The sequence below is a fragment of the Notothenia rossii genome, assembly GCF_949606895.1.
Source record: "Notothenia rossii genome assembly, chromosome: 8".
NCBI lineage: Eukaryota > Metazoa > Chordata > Actinopteri > Perciformes > Nototheniidae > Notothenia > Notothenia rossii.
This window is the reverse complement of record NC_136906.1, coordinates 11,317,451-11,343,971: the sequence shown is the minus strand read 5'-3', so window position 1 is coordinate 11,343,971 and position 26,521 is coordinate 11,317,451. Positions and strand designations below refer to the sequence as shown.

At 41.1% G+C, this 26,521-nt stretch overlaps 2 protein-coding genes across 2 annotated transcripts; both read right to left on the bottom strand.

Moving 5' to 3' along the window:
* Positions 1-5,716: 5,716 nt before the first annotated feature.
* LOC307015133 (uncharacterized protein) lies at positions 5,717-9,741 on the bottom strand. The gene is made up of 3 exons (XM_079643550.1): positions 9,047-9,741; positions 6,810-8,062; positions 5,717-6,540 (listed from the first exon to the last, which is right to left on the bottom strand). Exons 1-3 carry the CDS (start codon positions 9,389-9,391, stop codon positions 6,138-6,140), a joined length of 2,001 nt encoding a protein of 666 aa, XP_079499676.1. The 5' UTR covers positions 9,392-9,741; the 3' UTR covers positions 5,717-6,137.
* A 12,285-nt stretch (positions 9,742-22,026) lies between these two features.
* Positions 22,027-25,660, bottom strand: LOC307017027 (uncharacterized protein). Its single transcript, XM_079646453.1, has 2 exons — positions 24,423-25,660; positions 22,027-24,317 (listed from the first exon to the last, which is right to left on the bottom strand). The coding sequence occupies exons 1-2, from the start codon at positions 25,612-25,614 to the stop codon at positions 22,093-22,095; spliced, it is 3,417 nt and encodes a 1,138-aa protein (XP_079502579.1). The 5' UTR covers positions 25,615-25,660; the 3' UTR covers positions 22,027-22,092.
* Between the last annotated feature and the right edge of the window lie 861 nt (positions 25,661-26,521).

Sequence of the window (26,521 nt, the reverse complement as noted above, 5' to 3'; positions counted from 1 at the left end):
GCCCATACATGAAACATACATTTAGAAGATGATTATTCTGTCCTTGGCTGTTTTATTAGGAAATAACATTTTTTAAGACATTTGTATTTATTAATGTGTTTTATAACTTGGCTCAGTAGCAACTCTTGTTTCCCTTTTCATAAAACTACAACAAGAAAATATTTAGTCAAAGTATAATTCTCTTTGTGCTCTATCAACACATCAAGGAGGAGGACTGTAGGTTTTTGTACAGCTGCTCAACCAGCTTCAGTCACTGTGTGTCTCGAGCACAGTAATAAACAGCAGAGTCTACAGCCGTCAGACTGTTCATCTGCAGATACACCTGCTGTCTGCTGTTGTCTCTGGAGATGGTGAACCGGCCTTTCACTGACTCAGAGTAGAAGATGCTGCTACTGCTAGTAGGGTGCATAGTAGCAACCCACTCCAGTCCTTTCCCAGGAGCCTGTCTGACCCAGGCCATGTAGTAGCTACTGAATGACAGTCCAGAGGTTTTACAGGTCAATCTGTGAGATTCTCCAGGCCTTTTAGTCACTGGTTCAGATTCTGTCAGAGTCTGACCCCCAACACCTGTCAAGAGGATAAAAAGTAACATGAATGTAACATTGTATAAGATGCACATAAAACAAAATAAATAATTGTAAAAATGAAGAAGAAAGTAACATGAGTTTAGTTGGCACACAAATAGGATCTATGTCAAATAATTATTGGTTAAAATATTGACCTGCCCAGCAGACAGTGAGCAGCAGCAGTCCTGTCCTATAGTCCATCATGGTAAACTGTGTGTCCTCTGTCCTTCTCTCTGCAGTCACATAAGTAGAGGAGGAGATATCTGAGTTTTGCATTGACTCCTCCTTTCTGATTGAACATTGTCCTCTTTTAACATCATTTTATGTTAAAAACATTATCTCTTAACATTTAAATTGGTAAACATTTCTTCTTGGGCTGTAAGTCACTTTGGAACATTGTATGATTGTTATGGTATTCAGATTTTTCAGATGAAACAAACAAATAACGGATTTTATTTACTGTTGAATAAAATAAAGGTATTCACATTATTGTCATTAAAAAATGCTAATTAAAAACAATAATCGTGGCTTGATATTGAGTAAGAACCATAGACTGTACTGTATATATAAAGAACATGTTTTTATGAACCACACGGCTTCCGGTCTTCCAAGACCCGACCGGACAAAAAGACGAAACACACTACCACTAGAAATACATTGCTTTTAAAATCGTTCTGTGTGACACGAAAAAAAGGGGGAAATGGTGTTGGTGAACACGAATCAATAGATGAAATGTCGTGACTATAACACGACATGCCGTGAGACTGGGTTGTTCTATCCCACATTGAATACTGTTTGACAAACTGGTCGTTTGCTTGTGCCACAAACCTGAAACCCATAGAACAACAGTACAAGAGAGCTATCAAGGTGTTTGACAGAAAGCTAAATGCATACCACCACTGTACCATCCTTGAGAAACACCATTTCTTGATTTTTGACCATTTTAAGTCTTTTCAAAGTTTGTGTTTTTTTTATAAATGTTTACATGGACTGCCCCCCCCCCCCCCCCCCCCCCCCCACTCCCTTAGGGGAATTCATTCACAAAAAACACAGTGGACGCTGCACTAGGTCAGAAACCAGAGGAGACTGTGAAGTCCACCGTAGACGGACATCTTTTGGACAAAATGTCCTCTCCATTAAAGGCAGCTCTTTCTGGAATAGCCTTCCAACTGAGATACAGGATTGTCCCACTCTCAATAGTTTTAAAGGTCAACTTAAAGAATGGTTGAGAAACAAACAGACGTGCAATCACCCACTTTTATACAGGGGTTTCTCCTCTTGCACTTTATATGCCGTTGCTGCTAAATTGTACTGCCATGTGGTAAATGCTTGCATGCTGCTCTTGCTCTTCCTGCATATCATGCATTTATTTTTGCTATGTATATAAATGTCATGTTCTTATATGTTGTATGTGTCGGGACTACGGATGGAAATTAGCTCAAAGCTAAAATCGGGCTAATTTACACTTGTAAGCATTATTTTTTATTTAAAGTGTTCATCAATGTGCACTGTCCCGATTCAAGTAAACCATGAAATGAAATGAAATTGTTACTATTACAATAATACAATCACCTCAGTGTTTCAAGAGTCTACAATCAACTTTGTATACTTTGTTTTTGCAAAAACAGATCATTAAATTAGTTTTGATCATTTCTACACCAGGTCTTGTCAAAACCTTTATTCCATTTTCAATATCATTTACTAAACAAAACAGCACTCCTGAAATGTATATTTAAATACTTTATTAAGGGCAGTGAATTCATTTGTTCTGTATGTTTTTCAAATCAGTGTTATAAGTGTCACAGACAGAGTTACATTGCTATTATTGTCCTTAAAACATTTTTAAAACAAAAACACTAATGATCTTTTTATTTGAGTGGTTTACTAATGACAGTTAATTCTGTTTTTGCTAAAGATGGTTTTTACTGCTGGAGTCATCTCTGGAGATAGTGAATCTACCCTGGACCGACTGAGAGTAAGATATAGGAGTACTCTTGAGTGTGTATCCAGTTCCATCGTGAGCCTCCAAAGTTGAATCCAGATGTTGTGCAGGTGAGTCTGTGAGATTCTCTGGGTTTCCTGACTGCTGGTTCAGACTCAGTTATGGTCTGACCTTCAGCGACAGACTAAACAAACAGAGCAACCACCAAGAGTGTTAGCTTTCCCTGAGCCATGTTCACACAGTTTCTTGTGTTTTCAAAAGCTTGAATCCCTCTTTAAATATGAAGTAAACTTGATCCCTTTGAGAATTCATTTTACGATTAGCTCCTCCTACTTCACATTCTGCTTTAAAAATCTAATTCAAGGCTATACAAACAGCATTAAACATCATTTAAACCAGGGGTTCTCAAAGTGCGGCCCGCGGGCCAATGGCGGCCCTCGGAAATGTTTCTGGCGGCCCGCGATAGTTAACCTGTTAAACCCCAAGTACAGTACATTTTTTTTTTTTTTTTTTTTTTTTTTTAACAGACATTGCTCCAGATAACAAACCGTACATCAAAACATGTAACAACAAACAACTAAACAAAACGTAACGGGGGAGGGGGGGGGGGGGGTGGATGCAAGGATGACTTCCTAAGACAGCTGATTGTGACATACACAGGACAGTACATACACAATGCATTATACATTACACAGGAGATGCCATATTGACAGGGTTAGATAGGAGAGCTGCGGACAGTGAACCGCAATCCTCCTGTCTCCCCTCAAAATCCCCCAGCAGAGAAGCTGCACGCTCCATGTTCAGTAGGTCCAGATACTCCCTCAGCCATGAGTCCCTAGTAAAGCAGGCTGGTTTGCGTTCCTTCCAGTTTAATAGGATGAGTCTTTTTGTGGCTAAACAGGCCAATGTCCAGAGCCGATCGGTAGTCCATGCAGGATTGCCATCTGGCTTGAGACCCAGTAGACATGCAATGGGACATGTAGGGATATTAACTTTTAAAGATTCAGACAATAAGGATATTACTTCTGACCAAAGTTTTTTTACCGCTGGGCATTCCCAGAGTAGGTGCAACAATGTACCTCGCTTGCCACATTCATGCCAGCATAAATCTCTGTGTTTATTGTCCATCTTGGATTTTGTAACAGGGGTGATGTAAGCTCTATTGAGAATTTTGAACTGTATGATCTTGAATCTTACACATTTAGAAGAGAACATAGCTGACTGCCAAATGGAGTTCCATTGCAAAGCAGACAGAGAGATATTCAAGGTATGCTCCCAGGACAGTTGGACAGGAGAATAGGTATTCGGGGCAGCCCTAGATAATAATTTATAAATGTTAGAGACCACACCTGATGATATGATTGCTTTCTTGAGGCGCTGGTCCTCTTCCATACATGAAGCAGGCATGGCTTATTTATTGATGGTCCATCAATCCATTTTTGTGCAAAAATCGGAGAAACTAAATGATAGCATTATGGTAGCCACCGGAGGCTAGCGCAGCTTCCGGTTCCTCTAAGCGTCACTCTCACTCCTTATTTGGTAACCTGAATCTCGCAAATCTCGCGAGTTGCAGTTAAGCGGAAAATCTGTTGTAAGTTATCAGAAACGGGAGTTAGCTAGCGATTTTAGCTAGTCACTGTCTGTAGATAACCCAACTTTGTGTCCTCTGAGACTGAAGGAGATGTTGCATTGTTTTTGTTGCCTTCGTTGTAGTTTTATGTGTATTTTGGATTTAATTTAGGTTAACTTCCAGTTCCGTTTGCATGCTTTTATTTTGAAGGCGAGATAACGTGTTTGACAGGAAGTTGTGGTGGCATCGGAGACAACTTGACAGATAAAGTAGTGTCTGCTATGTAACGGCAGAGAAAGAGTGTGTGTGTTTGCGTGTGTGGTTAAGTATATGAACGCACACAAAAGTCCGGTTATACAATAATAAAACAACAAGCTGTCTCTCCCAACGTCCACACTCAGGCACACTGTTATTTCCACTGAATACCCCCAGCGCGAGCATCCCCAAACTCACTCCCTGATTGGATGCACGTCCCAAAGGCGGCAAAGTGTTCACATGAACAGCGGAAACACATTTTGTTGGAAGTTTTCGTTGTGTAAGCGAGATGGAGGAGCCAGGGCCGTCGCGTAAAAAACGTTTTGTCAGTGAGGAGAAAAGGAAGTTCCAGGAGAAATGGAGCAACGCTTACTTCGTTTTACCTCAGGGGTCGGATAAAGTGATATGCCTCATCTGCAAGCAGGTGAATGCAATGCTCAAGGAGTATAACATAAAACGCCATTATGATACCAATCATAAAATGTATGACAAGTTCATGGGCAAGGAGCGCAGAACTAAACTTGAACAACTTCAAAGAGGTTTAACTGCCCAGCAGTCAGTTTTCACAAATCTTGCAAAATCCGGTGAAGCTGTAACACAGGCTAGCTATGTGGTAGCTCACGAAATTGCCAGGCGGAGCAAGCCGTTCAGTGATGGAGAATTCGTGCGAGACTGCATTTTGAAAGTGGCTGACATTGTATGCGCTGAACAAAAGTCAAAGTTCCGTGACATAAGTTTATCGAATGACACAGTGACACGACGAATCGAAGATCTGGCCAATGATCTCAAAGAGCAATTGGGACTACGTGTGGAAGGCCTAGGCAAGGGGTCCTTTTCTATAGCACTGGATGAGAGTACAGACATTTCTGATACTGCACAACTGCTGATTTTCATTCGAACGGTCACGGAGGACTTTGAAATAGGCGAGGAACTGCTAAGCATGGAGAGTATCAAAGACAGAACAAGGGGAATCGACATTTGTGATGCTGTGTGTCGTAGTCTCGATGCATACAATGTGGAGCTGACATCCATGGTCGGTGTCACAACTAGGGTTGCCAACTCCCAGAGTTTCAAATAAGGGACACATCTTGGCAGCGCGGCAAAACCCCCCATTTTTGGGTTAAACCCCTCAATTCCAGTCTAAATTTTGTGTCAAACACCCAAAGTGTGAGGTTATAGTTAGGTTATAGACATGAGACATGAGAAACAGATTATCGTTCAATCATTTATTTTTTCAAATGTGCAAAACAGTTGTCTTTAAATAACTAAATAAATCAGTGCAAAACACACCTTCTGAACAAAAACATAAATATACACCTTCTGAACAAAACACATAAATATAAACCTTCTGAACAAAAAACTGTGTGTTTGAGATGAGTGCAAACATATTTGGCCTCTTTGAAAGAAAAAATAGATTAGTGCAAAACACACCTTCTGAATAAAAAACATAAATATACACCTTCTGAACAAAAAACAGTGTGTTTGAGATGTAGTGCAAACATATTTGGCCTCTTTGAAAGAAAAAAGTAGATTAGTGCAAAATCGTAAACTAAAGAAAAACACACCACCTGTGTGTGTGTGTGTGTGTGTGTGTGTGTGTGTGTGTGTGTGTGTGTGTGTGTGTGTGTGTGTGTGTGTGTGTGTGTGTGTGTGTGTGTGTGTGTGTGTGTGTGTGTGTGTGTGTGTGTGTGTGTGTGTGTGTGTGTGTGTGTGTGTGTGCACGTGCACATTAAAGCAGAAAAAAAATACTATTGGCAAACCCCAAAACTGCCTATGGAACAACCAGAGACGATGTCACACAACCCTATTTCTTCCACTTGTATTTTTGTTGGCCTTTTGCAGCAGCAAGGAGTTGTCTATCCACCAGAGATGCAGTGTAAAACTCTGAGCAAGACTCTTCATAATTGAGAGTGACAATCAGCTCACTCTTAATTAGTTCAACAGAGCATCTGTTCCGCACATCTGACCATTTATTTTTCATCAAAGAAAAGACCCTCTCCACGTACCCAGTAGAGGAAGGGATGCTGAGGACAAAGGACACCACAGCCAGAATGTTTGGAAGGTCAGCTGCCCGGCCCCTGAGAACTGCTACCCACCTCTCAGCTGTTCCCTTCAGCTCCCAATCATCCTTTGACTTTGTGAGGTGATCGAGGAGGCTGTTTGCCGTAACACACTCATCAAAGAGCTCATCCATGGAGAGGTTGAGCCTGCGAATAGAGATGAAACTGGAATTCAGTTCAGTAGCATTATTAAAAACTACTGAGACACTTGTTGAATTCATTTGATAAAATGTTATATTAAAAACAACACATAAAAGCCCCGTGCATTTGTTTGCATTTAAATAAGACATGATTTGTATGATGAGAAGTATTTATGTATAATTTTGTTTTTTATTAATACAAGACAAAAGTGGTGTGCATAATATGCCAGTATAAAGGGAATAAGTACAAAGTGGTACAGTGTGTGAGTTACATACCTGGCAACTAGGTGTAGCTTCTCAATGATCTTTTCCATGTCTTCATATGAGATGTTCCCAGATGTCAGACAGAGTGGCTGCAGGTAAAAGAGCCAGTTTTCCTGAGAGAATGTGAACCACTTCTGCAGATAAGTGATGGCAGTGTTTAAGAAGGCTGTAAACTCTTCCCTGGCAAGGTTAGCTTCAGATGGAATGAGACGCCGAAGCTTTTGTTTGGTGAGGTAGCCATAGAACTGATCATCTCTTCTCTTGATTAGTTTTCTCAGAAAAGAGTCCATGATGGCATATAGGTCAGCAGATGTGGTGGCATCCCTCTCCAGTTTTTTGACCGACTCTTCAAAAAGCATCAGGACATTGTTGCAGAAGAGGAGATACACCTCTGCAAGATCAGCCTCCTCTTCAACCCCAGCTGCATCTTCAGGCAACCTCAGCAACTCTCGCAGCCGCCTTGGACATTCATCACCGAGGCTGATGAAATATGACTTCAGCGCAGTCCAGTTCTCCAACAAGCGGCTGATTGCAGGGTTGAGTGACAGCCATCTGGTCACCACATGGCGCAGAATGTCATGGAACTCTACATCCAGAAACTCACAGAACTCCTTCAGGGTCTCTCTCCTTTTGGCAGAGATGGAAAAGTGACCGTACACCTTCAGGACAATATTTTCCACATCAATTGACAGCTTATCCAAGGCATGTTTCACGGTGTTATGGACCACATGTGCATGGCAGTTGCCACGGAGGATCTCGCTGTTGGACTCCTTCAATTTTGTGAAGACAGAGTTATGGATGCCATAATTGACATTTGCATTGTCTGCACTGAATGCAGACACATGATCCAAAGTTAGACCCATTTTGTCCAGAGAACTTTGGATTGAACTGGCTATCCCTGCAGCAGACTCATCTGCATTTTCAACAAAGTCGATCAGCCTTTTAACAATGCCCTTCTCTGGAGTGAAAAACTGCACAGCCAAGGGAAACATCTTACGATTGCCTCTATTTGAGGCATCAGTTTGTAGAGAAAACTGGAGCGGCTTCACTTCACTCTTCAAATGGCTGAGTACCTCTTCAACTGCCTTTGGTGCCAGGACATCAGTGACCACTGCCTCAGCTTTTGTCTTCCCACACGACATCTTTTTTGCGATTGAGGAGTCACTTAGTGTTTGCAGGGTCAATTTGAATGCACAATCAGATGAGTTATAGCTCAAATTATGTTTGACCGTGTGATAAACATGGGCTACCTCAGCAGCAGTTACCTGTAAAAGAAAAAGAAAATATCACTATACATATAATCATTGTAATATAATATTATATATAATATCAAATACTACCTGATATGTATTACACATGTATATACTAGCTGTTTGAGTGTGTATAGGTTGTATATAGTATGCATTATTTTTTATTATGAACAGAGGTGGGTAGTAATGAGTTACATTTACTTGAGTAGCTTTTTGGATAAATTGTACTTTGAAGAGTAGTTTTAATGAAAAATACTTTTTACTTTTACTTAAGTAATATTGTTCTAAAATAAGAATACGGTTGGCTGCTCTACCCACCTCTTGAATACAATATATATATATATATATATATATATATATATATATATATATATATATATATATATATATATATTCCTTCCCTCCCTCCTTGCTTCTTTCCTTTCTTAAATCTGTACTTCATTCATTCCTTCTTTACTTCCATCCTTCCCCCTCTTTCCTTCTTTCCCTCCTTACTTCTTTCCATCTTCCACTCCTTCCTTCCTACCTTACTTGCTTATTTCCTTCCTTCAATCTTTCCTCCTTCCTTCCTTCTTTCCCTAGCTCCTTCTGACCTCCCTTCACTCCTCCCTCCATCCTTCAGTCCTTCCTTTCCCTTGGTGTCCTCTATAGTGGACACAATTAATTTCTGGGTCTCCGGAGGTGAATAGTAGTTTTAATGAAAAATACTTCTTACTTTTACTTGAGTAATATTGTTTTAAAACAACAATACTCTTACTTGAGTACACTTTTGGCTACTCTACCACCTCTGATTATGAATAAATATTAGTCATTACATCTACTTGCATCATTATATGATTAAGTTGATCATATATTGTTTAAAAAATATCACAGTGTATCAGTGTTGGGGTACTTAATTACATTGAACATTTAGCAGTATGAAATTGACCACACAAAATGTTTGTAAATGTAGGTTTAATTTAAATTCATATACAAAATTAACATCCTTATTTGACATACCAAGTTAGCCTCTGGAGTTGCTGGACGAACGAGGAACTGTGTCAAGGCTCCCTGGCTTCTCCTTTGCTTCTCTGTTTTCATGTGGTTTTCACCTGCAGCATGTTGTTTAACGTCAGTTAGTCCTCCGTGACTAACTGAAAATTGTCGGCGGCAGACAGTACAATTTGCCTTGTGCACATCGTCCCTTACGCTTTCTAGCCACACGTATTCTTTTTCCCACTCAGTTCTGTAGTAACTCTTTCTTTTCGTCTTTTTCTTCGGCGGAGGAGGAGGAGAAAAGTTGTTTTTTGCATCACTTTCGGACTCTGAGGAGGTAGTTTTGTTTGTGCTTGTCGTCGGCAGCATCTTCCATGTTGGGCAGGACGAGCAGCATGGAGGTGAAACGGTTGCTAAGATACGATACGTTATAGTGATTGGCTCCTCTGCTGCATGACTATGAGTATTGACCAATGAGCTGAGCGTGCATGCTGCTGCTCCCACAGCTCAAGATAGCCCCCCCTGCTTGTGTGTGTGTGGCTCTGAGAGGTGCGCACGCAGTCCTCAAGAGAGCGAATGACTGAGAATCACCATAACGAGCGGTCATTCTTCCACCACCCCAAAATACGGGACAAGGTGCGTCCCGTATCAGTTCATTACGGGACAGGTACTTACGTTTCCAAAAACGGGACAATCCCGTATTTTACGGGACAGTTGGCAACCCTAGTCACAACAGATGGAGCGCCAGCCATGGTCGGGAGAAGGCGGGCGCTGTCTCTTTGCTCAGCGACAAAGTGGCCAATAACGGAGGTGAGAACCTAATCAAATATCACTGCATAATTCACCAAGAAGCCCTTGCTGCTCATACGCTTGAAATGAAACATGTCATGGACATTGTTGTCAAGACAGTGAATTTCATAAAGTCCAGAGGTCTGAATCACCGTCAATTCAAAACTTTTTTGGTGCAATCAGAGGCTGAATTTGGTGACGTCATATACTTCACTGCTGTCAGGTGGCTGAGCAGAGGGGCCACACTGAAGCGTTTTTTTAATTTGAGGAAAGAAATCGCTGAGTTCATGCAATCAAAAGGACAAGATCTGCCACAGTTAAGTGACACTGAATGGCTTTGTGACCTAGCGTTCCTTGTTGACCTGAACACCTTTCTCAGCGATCTCAATGTGAAGCTGCAGGGCCATGGGAAGCTCATTTCCACATTGTTTGAAAACGTCAAAGCTTTCCAGCGAAAACTTCAACTAGTACAGGGACAGCTCAGAGAGGGGGATCTAACCCATTTCCCCACCTGCAAGGTGCTCGCAGGTGAATGTGACGTTTTACATCACCTGTGTTCAGACAAGAACCACAACCTCATGGAAAAACTCCAAGAGGAATTCCACCACCGCCTCTCGGACTTCAGTGACCATGAGAAGTCATTCAACATATTCCAAGATCCCTTCACATGTGCACCCGAAGAAGAGCCTGCAGAAATGCAGTTCGAGCTCATCGACCTGCAGGAGAGCTCTGAGGCCAGAGCAGCATATTGAGACAAGAATCTCATCGAGTTCTACAAAGGACTTTCCCCATCTACGTACCCTGCACTTCGCCAACATGCCATCAGAATGGCCTCTCTGTTCGGAAGCACATACATTTGTGAGAAAACCTTCTCCACCATGGCCATCAACAAATCCCAGCTGAGATCCAGGCTGACGGATGCCCATCTACATGCTGTCCTTCGTATAGCAACAACGGAGATGGAACCGGACATCAAAGGAATAGTAGCCAACAGACGACAGCACCATAAATCCCATTCAAAGTAGGAAAAGGTATGTTGATGACAGGCAATAATAGCCGATTTGTGTTACAAATACAACAACAATAATAATAACATGATGATGATGAATACTGTGTTATTGTGGTCTTTGGTAAGCTTCTATTTTAAAAGTCTCTTTCTCTCCCTCCCCCCTCTCTGTCTCTCTGTATTTGTCTTGCAGAGACTATCCTGTGGTGCTTGAGTAGCTGGAATTGGTTCTGAAACAGGGCCCTGCTGATAAGACAGGAAATCCACAGCATATCACTAACTCCAGCGCAATACTCTCTGTGTGTGTGTGTGTGTGTGTGTGTGTGTGTGTGTGTGTGTGTGTGTGTGTGTGTGTGTGTGTGTGTGTGTGTGTGTGTGTGTGTGTGTGTGTGTGTGTGTGTGTGTGTGTGTGTGTGTGTGTGTGTGTGTGTGTGTGTGTGTGTGTGTGTGTGTGTGTGTGTGTGTGTGTGTGTGTGTGTGTGTGCAATAAAGAAAATATTTGTTTTGGAATTTTGTGTTCCGTTTTTTCTTGGGCGGCCCTCAATCCAATATTGGGTACCTAAATTGGCCCTCACTCATCAAAACTTTGAGAACCCCTGGTCTAAATGTTTACGTGTGTGTGCTGCAGCTGGATGAAGACCTGGGTTTGTTTCTTTTTGTACTTTAAGAGGTTTCAGTATTCAAATAGTGGCAATTTGAGGACAGATACAGAGAAACTTGGAGCCTTAAGAGGACATAAACTACTAAGGAACTTAAACCTATTTGAGAATGTGCAAAAATACATTTCTGCAGTGTATGAAAAATGCAAACTAAATAAGTTAAAAGACATAGGATCTCAGATTAGACCATTTTCTAAATGTTAGCACATAAATGCTTTTTATGGTTCAGCTGCTGTCTTCTCTAAAGAGACATTTTGATAAGGCTCTGTTCTGCAATAAACATGATAAATCAATTTAGTGATTTCATTTCTACATTCAGATATCTGTTAAGAAATATTTTTCTAATCTTACAGTGTTTGGTGTAACTACCGTTGTCATGATATTGAAATACTCCAAATCTCACATTAACAGTGTGAGAAAACTGTGGTAATAATGAGGGGTTTTTGTACAGCTGCTCAACCAGCTTCAGTCACTGTGTGTCTCGAGCACAGTAATAAACAGCAGAGTCTACAGCCGTCAGACTGCTCATCTGCAGATACACCTGCTGTATGTTGTTGCTGGAGCCGGTGAACCGGCCTTTCACTGACTCAGAGTAGTATATCTCGCTACTGCTAGTAGGGTGGATCACAGCTATCCACTCCAGTCCTTTTCCAGGAGCCTGTCTGACCCAGGCCACGCCATAGCTACTGAATGTGTATCCAGAAGTCGTACAGGTCAATCTGTGAGATTCTCCAGGCCTTTTAGTCACTGAATCAGATTCTGTCAGAGTCTGACCATCAACACCTGTATAGAGGATAAAAACACATCTGGTGAAATAAGCTGGTGACACAATTAGAAGCTGTGTTAGATACAGATCAGTAAAGATGTTGACCTGCCCAGCAGACAGTGAGCAGCAGCAGTCCTGTCCTATAGTCCATCATGTTAAACTGTGTGTCCTCTGTCCTCTGTCCTCCTCTCTGCAGTCACATAAGTAGAGGGGGAGATATCTGAGTTTTGCATTGACTCCTCCTTTCTGATTGAACATTGTCCTCTTTTTACAGTATTTTATGTTAAAAACATTATCTCTACAAATTTCATTTGGTAAACATTTCTTATTGGGCTGTAAGTCACTTTGTAACATTCTATTATTATTATGTAATTCAGATTTGTCAGATGAAACAAACAAATAATGGATTTTAATTACTGTTGATTAAAAGAAAGGTATTCACATTATTGTCATTCAAAAATGCTTTGAGTTAATTTAGTAAATAAATCACTTTAAAGGTCTTGTCTACATCTCATGTCTTTGAATTTGTAATCAAAGATGACGTTTTGTGTCAAATAAAGAACAGAAATGCATTTTTTGTTGTGTTTTGGCTCGTAGTTGTAACATTTTGTATTTGTGAATAAATAATGTGAACAATATTATTAGAGCTGAAATTGGTTGTCAAGTAATTTACATTTAGAGAAATAAAGTAAATTACTGAAAATATATAATTATGGATACTTGAAAAGGCTGATGTTTAATAATTTAAAGAAGTGTTTATTGTTTATTCTGGGAATACATACAGTAATGTATCAGTGATTATAACCTCTAGATGTTTAAACTGATGATGTAACAGTGAGCTGGTGTTGAGATCATTTCTGGTCTGAGGGCTCCTCCTCTGGTGGCTTCATGTGAGGGGTTTTTGTTCAGCTCTACTGATGGTGTGTGTCACAGTGTGTCTCTGGCACAGTAATACACAGCAGAGTCTCCAGGCTGCATGCTCTGTCCGTTCAGAGTCACTGTGTTGCTGGAAGAGTCTAAGTTGATACTGAACTTGCTCTTCAGTGAATCTTTATAGTATGAATCTCCAGTGTATTTTCTCCCTATCCACTCCAGTCCTTTCCCTGCAGGCTGTCTGATCCAGGCTGTGTAGTAGCTGCTAACAGAATAAGAGACCTGACAGGTGATGGTCAGACGTTGACCTGGCTGCAGAGTCACAGAGGCTGGCTGTATCAACTGCTCACACTTCACACCTGTGGAGGGAAACATGTTGAATAGTGAGCGAGGTTAATAACAGTGAGCAGTCAGTGTGAGCGTTCTGTCAGTGTCTCTGCCTCAGTGAGACTCACAGGATCCAGCAGCCAGCAGCAGCAGCAGAGCTACAGAGAACATGGTTGGTGTTGAAGGTGACCTGATGGAGCTTCTCTTCTTCTGCTGCAGCTGACAGCATGATATCAAGTCTTTATAGCAGACTGTGAGGAAGTTCACTTTGCATAGAGAGGGACACTGACAGGCTATAAAAGAGGGACGGACTGTCCTGACTCGAGCAGTCCAATTTTGGATTTGTATTTGGACATTTCTAACACAACTTCTCACACAGGTCAGAAAAACAGACTCAAATGTACACTCAGATTAAAAGAATACCAAATGTGTGCTTTGACTATATGTTGTGAAGCCGCCATCTGAACAAGCAGTTTTATTAAATCTCTTTGAGCGTCTTGATGATGTTCAACCTCATTTTTTATGTGGTGATGAAAACTTTTTTTTGACTTGTTGAGTTTGTGTACAGCGTTTCTCCTTTCTATGTCACTGTGTGTATCGAGCACGGTAATAAACAGCCCTTTTATTTAAACCAAAATAAGATGTATCATTGGTTGCCCATCCACATACTGGAAACATCATGCATAAATATATTATTGATACCTTCTGTTAAGAAATTAATAATGGGACATTATTGTCGCAGGAAAGCCTCAAGAATTTCAATGTATACATTTAGAGACATTGTGTGAGTAATGTGACTGACATTTCTACATTTACTGTTTATTTTTGCCCATACATGAAAAATACATATATAAATATTTTTCCTGTCCTTGGCTGTTTTATGAGGAAATTATTTTTTATAAATAAAAAATATATTTTTATTTATTAATGTGTTTTATAACTTGGCTCAGAAGCAACTGTTTTTTTCATTTTCATAAAAACTACAACAAGGAAAGATTTAGTCAACGTATAACTCTCTTTGTGTTCTTTCAGCACATGAAGGATGAGGTCTGTAGGTTTTTGTACAGCTACTCAACGAGCTTCAGTCACTGTGTGTGTCGAGCACAGTAATAAACAGCAGAGTCTACAGCCGTCAGACTGTTCATCTGCAGATACAGCTGCTCTCTGTTGTTGTCTCTGGAGATGGTGAACCGGCCTTTCACTGACTCAGAGTAGTAGATGTGGGCACTGCTACTTTGGTGCATTGTAGCGATCCACTCCAGTCCTTTTCCAGGAGCCTGTCTGACCCAGGCCATCCAGTTGCTACTGAATGACAGTCCAGAGGTTTTACAGGTCAATCTGTGAGATTCTCCAGGCCTTTTAGTCACTGGTTCAGATTCAGTCAGAGTCTGACCCCCAACACCTGTCAAGAGGATAAAAAGTAACATGAATGTAACATTGTATAAGATGCACATAAAACAAAATAAAGAATTGTAAAAATGAAGAAGAAAGTAACATGAGTTTAGTTGGCACACAAATAGGATCTATGTCAAATAATTATTGGTTAAAATATTGACCTGCCCAGCAGACAGTGAGCAGCAGCAGTCCTGTCCTATAGTCCATCATGTTAAACTGTGTGTCCTCTGTCCTCTGTCCTCCTGTCTGCAGTCACATAAGTAGAGAGGGAGATATCTGAGTTTTGCATTGACTCCTCCTTTCTGATTGAACATTGTCCTCTTTTAACAGTATTTTATGTTAATAACTTTATCTCTTACAATTTAAATTGGTAAACATTTCCTTTTGGGCTGTAAGTCACTTTGGAACATTGTATGATTGTTATGGTATTCAAATTTTTCAGATGAAACAAACAGATAATGGAATTTATTTACTCTTGAATAAAATAAAGGTATTCACATTATTGTCATTATAAAATGCTAATTAAAAACAATAATCGTGGCTTGATATTGAGTAAGAACCATAGACTGTACTGTATATATATAGAACATGTTTTTATGAACCACACGGCTTCCGGTCTTCCAAGACCCGACTGGACAAAAAGACGAAACACACTACCAATAGAAATACATTGCTTTTAAAATCGTTCTGTGTGACACATAAAAAAGGGGGAAATGGTGTTGGTGAACACGAATCAATAGATGAAATGTTGTGACTATAACACGACATGCCGTGAGACTGGGTTGTTCTATCCCACATTGAATACTGTTTGACAAACTGGTCGTTTGCTTGTGCCACAAACCTGAAACCCATAGAACAACAGTACAAGAGAGCTATCAAGGTGTTTGACAGATTTTTGATCATTTTAAGTCTTTTCAAAGTTTGTGTTTTTTTTATAAATGTTTACATGGACTGCCCCCCCCCTCCCTCCCTTAGGGGAATTCATTCACAAAAAACACACTGGACGCTGCACTAGATCAGAAACCAGAGGAGACTGTGAAGTCCACCGTAGACGGACATCTTTTGGACAAAATGTCCTCTCCATTAAAGGCATCTCTTTCTGGAATAGCCTTCCAACTGAGATACAGGATTGTCCCACTCTCAATAGTTTTAAAGGTCAACTTAAAGAATGGTTGAGAAACAAACAGACGTGCAATCACCCACTTTTATACAGGGGTTTCTCCTCTTGCACTTTATATGCCGTTGCTGCTAGATTGTACTGCCATGTGGTAAATGCTTGCATGCTGCTCTTGCTCTTCCTGCATATCATGCTTTTATTTTTGCTATGTATATAAATGTTATGTTCTTATATGTTGTATGTGTCGGGACTACGGATGGAAATTAGCTCAAAGCTCAAATCTGGCTAATTTACACTTGTAAGCATTATTTTGTTTTAAAGTGTTCATCAATGTGCACTGTCCCGATTCAAGTAAACCATGAAATGAAATGAAATTGTTACTATTACAAGAATACAATCACCTCAGTGTTTCAAGAGTCTACAATCAACTTTGTATACTTTGTTTTTGCAAAAACAGATCATTAAATTAGTTGTATTATTTCTACACCAGGTCTTGTCAAAAAAACCTTTATTCCATATTCAATATCCATTACTAAACAAAACAGCACTCCTGAAATGTATATTTAAATACTTTATTAAGGGCAGGGAATTCATTTTTTCTGTATGTTTTTCAAATCAGTGTTATAAGTGTCACAGACAGAGTTACATTGTTATTATTGTCCTTAAAGTATATGTACAACAAAACCACTTATGATATTTTTATTTGAGTGGTTTACTAATGACAGTTAATTCTGTTTTTGCTATAGATGGTTTTATTTTTGTCCTTTTCTCATGAGAAGAATTTGAAGAGTTTTTAATGTACCTACATCATTAGTTATGTTATATCCTTAGATAATGTAATAGTGGAAAAGGGACGCCTTTTAAAAAATATGAGCATTGCAATAAATGTAGTTAAGGATCTATTTAATGTTCAAGTGGTGGGGTTGAACAGAGGAAGTGTTTCAGAAATGTATAACACTTCTCTGCTGTTCTGCAACAAGTCGCTGATGGTGTGTTTTAAAGAGAGGAAGAGTTTGCATCGACCTCCCTCTACAGATTCAAAAAGGAACATGTGACATCAACATTTCCATAAGCAGAGTATCTCTACGACGGCTGCATTTACATTTCACGTTCACTTACATTTCCTGTCAACTTATTTCTGGATTCATGAAAACAAAAAAAGAGGAAATTAGTTTGTTTATGTTCTGCAATGACATCCTGTCTCTTCAGTGGTAGAGCTACTGTTATTTTCTATTCCAGTAGATCAAAACAGAAACACAGAGAATGTGTTCTATATGTAACAGGCACCACAAGGCACACAACTAATTTAGTATAAATTCAATTGGTCATATGTGTTTTGCATTTATGCAAAATGAAGCTTCTCTAAGTCTCTTCTATACTGATCTTGGCTGCAGTGGAAGTGAAATAATATTACACAGACATTTAAATACATTTTGTAATGAACTTATCAGAGAGTGAGGTGTGTATCGTTGTTCACATTTCTACTCTGTGTTTTTGAGTCACATGGTTGCTGAGTATTTGTGCAGGACTGCTGGTGGTTTGTGTCACTGTGGGCTGACGTACACAGTAATACACAGCTGTGTCTGCCGGCTGCACACTCTGTCCTGTTAGAGTCACTGTTCCAGCAGAAGAGTCTCTGCTGTAGCTGAACGTGTTCTTCAGAGCACTATTTTGATGAAGGGTACCTCCACCCCACATGTGTGAAATCCAGTCCATTGGTTTTCCTTCACACTGTCTGATCCAACCTGTTGCATAGCTGCTATCAGTCAGAGAATAACCAGAGACCTGACAGGTGATGGTCAAAGGCTGTCCAGGCTGCACAACCATTGAGTCTGGCTGGATGAGATCAATACTGTTCACACCTGTGGAAACACAAAGCAACATTATCTCCATCATTCATCTGACCACTCAGTGTTTCTGATGTGTTTATTAGTGAGAATCCACTGAAAGCTCCTCACAGGATCCAGCTGCCAGCAGCAGTATCAGAGCTGCAGAGAACATGTTGATGTTGAAGCTGAACTGATGTGAGCTCTTCTGTCCTCTCTCTGATACACACACACACACTTCGCTGGTTTATGAGGCAACACACACAGATCATTTACATACTGATGATTGGAAATCAGCTGACTTCAGTTCATGTAAATTATCCAAAACATGAGGAAATGTTCAGGTGTGGTTTTTAATCACATAGAAAAGGTTGAGCAAACACTATTTAGATCATAAAAACAAAATTATCTATAGTTTTATCAAAATATGAAGTCAGATAAAAACTATTAATTATTCTCCTAATCCAGTTATGACACTGATGAAGTTGTCTTTTACATATGTTACTGAATCATTATTTATTAGGGAATTTTTTTTAGAGAATCCCATTCTGCTATAGAAAGGAATCTACTGTATTATCAGACACTTTGAAAACAAACTTATGGTCTTACTATCCCTTTTAGATGTTATACCTACAATGATATACAGTATCAGTGATTGTAATGTCAGATTGTTTAAATTGGTGAAAACCCTTTCTGTTGAATCAAGAATATTTCTATGACATCTTAGTACTCTTTCCCTCTTGACTGTAACAGTGAGCTGGTGTTGAGATCATTTCTGGTCTGAGGGCTCCTCCTCTGGTGGCTTCATGTTACAAGTGTTCAGGCTCTGAGGGGTTTTTGTTCGGCTCTACTGATGGTGTGTGTCACAGTGTGTCTCTGGCACAGTAATACACAGCAGAGTCTCCAGGCTGCACGCTCTGTCCGTTCAGATTCACTGTGTTGCTGTAAGATACTCAATACTGAACTTGCTCTTCAGTGAATCTTTGTAGTATGTAGTTGAACCAGCTCTCATTCCTATCCACTCCAGTCCTTTCCCTGCAGGCTGTCTGATCCAGGCTGTGTAGTAGCTGCTAACAGAATAAGAGACCTGACAGGTGATGGTAAGACGTTGACCTGGCTGCACAGTCATAGAGGCTGGCTGTATCAACTGCTCACACTTCACACATGTGGAGGGCAACATGTTGAATAGTGAGCGAGGTTAATAACAGTGAGCAGTCAGTGTGAGCGTTCTGTCAGTGTCTCTGCCTCAGTGAGACAAACAGGATCCAGCAGCCAGCAGCAGCAGCAGAGCTACAGAGAACATGGTTGGTGTTGAAGGTGACCTGATGGAGCTTCTCTTCTTCTGCTGCAGCTGACAGCATGATATCAAGTCTTTATAGCAGACTGTGAGGAGGTTCACTTTGCATAGAGAGGGACAATGACAGGCTATAAAAGAGGGACGGACTGTCCTGTCTCGAGTAGTCGTAGTTTGGATTTGTGTTTTGACATATGAAAGAAAATGTATTATTAAAGACAATTCATGAGAATGATCTTCTTCTAATCAAATCTTAGACAAACAGTATATGTATTGTCTTATTTAACTATATTGGGAGCTTATATCTGATAGAAGTAGTTTCATTCAGGCAATGTTTCTTTCAATGACTTTATGATGTTGAGCTCAAGGTTTTTTGTGATTGTGAGAAGCAGAACACAAAGTTTTGACTTCCACCAGTTTTGGCCCTTTTGGGGTAACCTTCGACCAGCTCCTCCTCACTGTCATTTAAGAACTGCACACTGCTGGAGCAACATCCTCATCGTCCTCTTCTGTCGTCCTCCTTCTAGATCTTTTGCCGTGTTCAACATAATCTTAAAAAACTCAAACATGGACGTTAATTAAATGTATTATGTCAACAGAACTGTATTAGGTTAGTTGAAAGCAATAACATTAAGTTTAAATGAAAAATATGAGGTTTAACTTAATGTTATTGCTTTAAACTAACTTAATTTAGTTATGTGACATTTGTTGACATAGTACATTTAATGAAAGTCAATGTTTAAACTTTTTCCGTGTAGTAACCCACAATATCTTTCTTCACACCCTCCAATAACTATTGGAGTCTCAGGCTGTGCACTCTCCCTGCTCACATCCTTCTTCAAAGACTGAAACTTCAGGGTAACTTGGAGAGGAGTTGTGTCCGACCCTCCTCACTGAGGTCCCTCAAGGGTCCGTCCTGGGTCCCCTTTGCTTTTCTATGTTCACCAATGCGTTGGCTCTGTATTATTTATATATTGTTTTTAATATAATACGTGGTCGACACATGCAGAGGCCTGATCTGATTTAACTATCTGTAGCTGCTAACTGATAGAAGCAGTTTTATCCAGGCGATGTTTCTCTCAGTGTCTTGATGATGTTGAGCTCAAGCTTTTGGTGGTTGTGAGAAGCAGAAACCAAAGTTTTGACTTGTTGAGTTTTTGTACATCATTTTTCCTTTCTGTGTCACTGTGTTTCTCGAGCACAGTAATAAACAGCAGAGTCTTCAGACTTCCGACGGCTCATCTGCAGATAGAATTGCTGTATGTTGTTGTCTCTGGAGATGGTAAACTGGCCCAGAACTGACTGAGAGTATACCGAGCTACTGTTGTCGCTTATGGTAGCGATCCACTCCAGTCCTTTTCCAGCAGCCTGTCTGACCCATTCCATCCTAGGGCTACCAAAGTCAACTCCATACAACTTCCTTTTGATGATGATAATGATATTATGAGGATTGGTGTACAATCAGTAAATCAAATGGATGTTTATTTTAAATGTCATTCATATACTTCAGGAGAGATGCGGGTACAGTTTAAAATGTACTTGAACATATTCTCAGCGGCATTGTTTAAACCTTAACCATTTTAAAGTTATCTGTAGTTGTGTTGGAGGCAAGACACAAAAGTACATGTTTCTTTTTGAAAAGAAAATATTTCATGTTTGAATTCTCTATATTTGTTTAGGTTGCAACTGAATTAAACATTCTGTCAAATTAGATAAAATAGGACGTCAGCATTTAGTTAGTCAGTATTTCTAAAAGAGATACTGAAGAAAGTTAATATTCCCTAGGTAGTGGTAAATAGAGGAAGTAGTTTTTGTACGACTCTCCTGTTAATGTCTCTCACTGTGTCTCTCTGGCACAGTAATACACTGCTGTGTCCTCGGATTTCAGACTGTTCATCTGCAGATACACTTTACTGCTGGAGTCATCTCTGGAGATAGTGAATCTACCCTTGACGGACTCAGAGTAATAGATGGGATTACTATTTGTGTGTATAAAAGCGATCCACTCCAGTCCTTTCCCAGGAGCCTGTCTGATCCAGTTCCATCGTGAGCCTCCAAAGTTGAATCCAGATGTTGTGCAGGTGAGTCTGTGAGATTCTCCGGGTTTCCTGACTGCTGGTTCAGACTCAGTTATGGTCTGACCTTCAGCGACAGACCAAACAAACAGAGCAACCACCAAGAATGTTAGCTTTCCCTGAGCCATGTTCACACAGTTTCTTGTGTTTTCAAAAGCTTGAGTCCCTCTTTAAATATGAAGCAAACTTGATCCCTTTGAGAATTCGTTTGACCATTAGCTCCTCCTACTTCACATTCTGTTTTAAAAATCAAATTCAAGGCTATATGTGTCGTCCAATGTGCACGTATCTCTTGTGCACTTTGAATGTCATCTAAACACCTTTCACCATCAAGGACTAGAGACCGTACATGTAGATGTCGTTTAATCGCTTTCAATCATGAAGAAAGGGTGAAACTAGGAAATAAACACAATACAAGAAGCACATAAATATGCGGAAGAATATTTACACACATTATACGTTGAATCAACACCAAAGAACATACACACATGTGGTTGTATCACAAAATTATGGCTGTAGCTAACGGTAGTTCTACAGAGGAATTTACAACACACATTAATTTAATCAAATTCTCCAATTAGTTAGGGAAAGTTAGGTATTTTTTTAGCCATATCGTGAAATAATTTATTACCAATAGCTTTTTTTACCATATGTTCCTATAGGTGTCTAGTAACACCTCCCGATTTATCCACAGCCAAATCCTCTGGGAATTGCCTTGAGAGCCAATCAAAGTTAGGGTGCCCATAGGGCGTGGGTAAAAATAGTGAAAAAAATGTTTCTACCAAAAGTGACTTTTGAGATGTCTAACTAGGGGTTTTTAGGGGTGCTGAATCTGTCCCAGTCATTGGTTTTGAGTAAAAATGACTCCAACTCCATAAACAATCCATAAAAAGTGGTTTTATTGAACAATTGCAAATCAAAACTAGCGTTATTAGTTGACATTTTAACAAACCTCATCAAACTCCCCTGCATCTCCCTCACTATTATTATCATCTGGCTGGTTGATGTTCTGGCAAGAGTTACCATGACAGTTCCCACAAGCAGAAATACATTTGACTCCTTGCTTTTTACAGCAGCACCTGAGAGTGCCACAGTCACCTGCGCAGTTGCAGCAGACTAACTTCAGAAGGTAATCTGGTGCCATGGGATCTGTTGTAGGGACTGGTTCATAACCATGTTTTCCTTGTTTCCATCCATACTCAAGGACATCCAAAGATGGACTTTGTAGCATTAGCCAATCTCTGGTCTGGAGATATGCCCGCAGTGAGTGCTGTGCTGCAGCTCCTGTAGTTGGAGGCAGTTTCTCAGGCTTGATGCTCCCAGCTGCCGCCCGCTTGCTGAAGATATCAAATCTTAAATCTTCCAAATCTCCAGATGGATTACCACGGAATATGTTCTTGAACAGTTCGCAGCCAGCTTCGATGATGTCACTTTTCTTGGCTCTGATGTCACAGAACACATCCATGGCCCGCTCTGATTTGTCAGTCTGGCAGAGCTTGCTGAGCAACGTTGGTTTGCTAAACCCAGAAATTGCTGATACAGTATCACAGCCAGAGAAGCTATGTAGGAATATAAGGTATTTACAGTACCTCTCCGGGAGTGCCTCTCGAATCTTTCTGACATCATAAGATGTATCTTTAGCTGTCGTGAGGAAGACCGGGTGGTTTGCCCTATGATGGACCAGCATAACCAGGACGTCTGTGTCCTCAGCCCTCACCTCAACAGAAGACTCTATTGCCTCATTTAGTGCTGCAGACACGATGGAGGTGTCAGCATCATCAGAGCATAGTTGAACACTGATCCTAGCTCTTTGGAAGGTCTCAGCAAGGAGCAGAATGAGCTGAGCCTTGTTGTTCTTGTTGTCAAGAAACCTTTCCCGCGGAATGATGTTTTTTAAGTCTGGACGAATCTGAATGTCACAGCATGCATTCTTGGTTCGTCTCAGGTGGTCATGGTCCTTGGTGGAGCTACCATATCCATCAAAGACCACAGTGATCCGGACGTGCTGGCTACCCATGGACATCACAAACCGGAGGTAGCTCTCAGTGATGTCCTTCCACGTGAGGTTAGCCTCCCATTTGACGCTGTGCAGGAGCCAACCGCCATCAACCACCAGGCTTGTGCAGGTTAGTTTTTCAACAGGCTCCACAAAAGCCTTCAGGAACTTTGCTAGGGCAGCCTTGTCTGGCTTTCGCAACTTCTGATTCTTGTCAAATAGAGACATTGGTGTTGGCGTCAACTCAAAGCGCAAAGCTTCTTTGGTCTTGACTTCACGCTCACTAATGATGATGAGGCGGTTGAAGAGCTTGAGTGAGTCAGTGATTAGCTTCTCTCCATTGATTTTAGGAGCAGATCTGAGGCTTGCCAATGACTTGACCTTGTGCTTGGTTTCCATTGCATCCAGAACAGTTTTCCCATCCATCTTGGCCTGTATGGCTCTGCCAACCTCCTCTGCCTGATCAGCATTGACTGAGTCCCCAGGAGTGCTGCTGAACCCCGTCGAGAAAGATACCAGGGTCTTACTGTCCCGTATGGAATCAAAGGGGTTGACTTCCTCCAACCATCCAACTATGGCATTAACAGAGTCATTGTCTTTCTCCATCTGGGCTTTTGTGATGTCTGTGTGGATAGGTACCCTACGTTTGTTCATTACTCCTTCAAGCTCCTGGTGAATGAATGAGAAGTGGTTGAGAGTCTGAACCCAACACTTGTGAGCAGATTTGTTCCGGAACCGCCCTCTGCTTAAACCACCTGAGGATTTGGCCTCACGCATGAGTGTGGTTTCTATTGTGATGTCAGTCCATGTGCCTGACCACTCATGGTCTGAGAACCGGACTACATGGTTGCCATACACAGTAAACTTGGACAGAGTTTCCTGGAACATGGGACAGTCCTGTCGCTGCTGCATTAGTTGTACATAGAGCCTTGCTCCCTTTGCGTACTGATGGTGCCCTGCTGCTGCAAAGGTGTTCAGCATTCCAATGATGCAGCTGAGGTGACCTGTGTGGTCTGGGACACGCTCACTCCTGATAAATACCTTGATTAGATCGATTCTGCCATAGTACCAGACCCAGAGTGCAGGTGTTCTTCCAGCCTTAGACAAAGTCTTCAACCTCTCCTCCATCCTCTCCTTGAACACAGTGACTATCCTTGGTGTGTCCATGGAACCTGTTAGAGATAGACAGTTTTAATTGTATTACTACATAATGAGAAAATATAATTCGGCATACTCCGAGATAGTTTGAGACACAGATTAGGGAAAGGTCAAATTACCTCTTTTCATTTCTTTTGCAGTCCTGATGAAGTTCTCCATGTCTTCATAGTCCTGCTCGCTGAACGCAACATCTTTCAGCAAAAACTTGGTAATTGCCGCTGATGCAAGAAGGTGGAACCGGATGGCCTTAGCATAAGCCCTGCCTGAGAGAATGTGTTCTGCAGTGTTGCTGCCTGGGTAAACTAGCTGTATCAGCTCTTGCAGCCCTGAGTCTGCCATAATAACCCCAATAGAGCCCAGGAAGCTTTTCAGGAGATGAAACCCTCCTAGTCTAGTGATGATGGACAAGTCAGACTGGAGAACTATCTGAGTTGCTTTCAGCCATATTGGCATGTCAAATGTGATGACAGCAGGAGACTGACCGCTGCGTAGGCACTCCATTAGAGTAGTGTAGATGGTTCTGTACTCGTTTGGGTCACCCTCAATGATTGGAAGAAACTCAATGAGGGACTTTTTCCTGCATTCAGTTTGATGTATGGATTTCATGAAGCCATTCCAGTTCGGATGTTCAAATGTGGCGTTGTAATTCTTGATAGCCCATCCTGCCATCCAACCAATGTCCCCTGACTTCAAAACCGGAGGGTCTTGGTGGAGATCAGCTATGGGAACCAAACGGATGTCTGCCAATCCTGCTTTGTTTTTTGGTACAAAGGACAGTATTTTCACCTCTGTTGCTTTGAGAGTTGCTACCTTTTCCTCAACTGCCATGTTCCTCCTTGGTATGGTTGTGTGAAGCTCATGTTGTCTTGTTGCTGGAGCAGGAGAAGTTACTCTGATCATGCCCATTGCATGGAATGCTGTGTTTCCTTGTAGTGAGGCAATGTTGAGATCTATATTATCACCAACACATTGATGAACAGTGCTATCGGCAGGAACAAAGAGGGCAAATGTTTGCTGATTCTCTTCATGCATTCCAGAACCACTCTCCTCTTGCTCCTCTGGCTGTTCTGCAGATAGGACTGCATCGACCTCTGCTTCCTCATGCTCCACAACATCTATACCATCTTCATCTGTGATTATGGTATCCTGGTCCATGCTACCACATCCATTTTTCACGTTCAAGTAACAATACTTGTAGTGATGGAGCTCAACATATGATTCAGAGTATCCTAAGTGATGAATACGGTCAATCAACCACTTTGATCCAAACATGTGGTCAAGCTGAATTGTAAGTCCAAGTTGGGAGGGCATAACTCCTGATCGAGGGCGGTATGCTTTCAGCAGGTTCTGTCCCCACATTGCCGCCTTTTCGTCAGTTTTTACAATTGCCTTCAGCAACTGCTTGAGGCTGTCAGGAATCAGAGCAAGTTGGCTCTGTGTATTGGTCATGCTGTCTACTGAGGGATACTGCTTTGTGTCGAGTGAAACTCTTGCCAAGTCTCCACAGATCAGATGAATGGCAGTGGAAATTATGAGGTCTTTAAGTGCAGAATCATCCATGGTTTGTGAGGGGTTGATGACCTGCTGATGGTAGTCTCGGAGGATTGCCTCTGTAGTGTCTTTTAGCCACACAATGAATCTTCCTCCCTCATCTAATGTGAAACAGAGAGACTCCTCATAATGTTCCTGAAGCTTTTTTTTAAGATACATCCGTCCATATGTGAGACTTTTGTCCTCCGTGGGGTCAAGTTCTTCCATCTTCATGTGGATCTCAGCGAGACTTGTTACACCATGCTCCACTTCTTCATCCATCCATTTGCACAGTTTCTCAAACAGCAACTGCCTCTCCTCATCTGTAGGCCGTCCGACCTGTGGGGGAAAAACAACTTTTAATTGAAATGATTGGCTTCAGAACCTTGTCTACAGAGTCTGGGACTTCTGGTCTTGAAAAAAATATATTACCCCAGAGTTTGTAACTGGGTTCTCGAACTGGGACCTGCACCGAAGATGATACAGTGCCTCTTCAGCTACCAAATCTATTATTCCAGACAGGCGACCAGCAACTTCAACTCCCCAGGCATCTCCTCGTCTCACAGCTGTCTCCAACAAATTCCTTTTCAGTCTGTCCTGGAAGCGATTGTCAGGTGCACGATACAACTTCCGGGCTGTGTCTGGGTTATAGCCACATATATGATTTACTAAAGAGAGTTTTAATTTG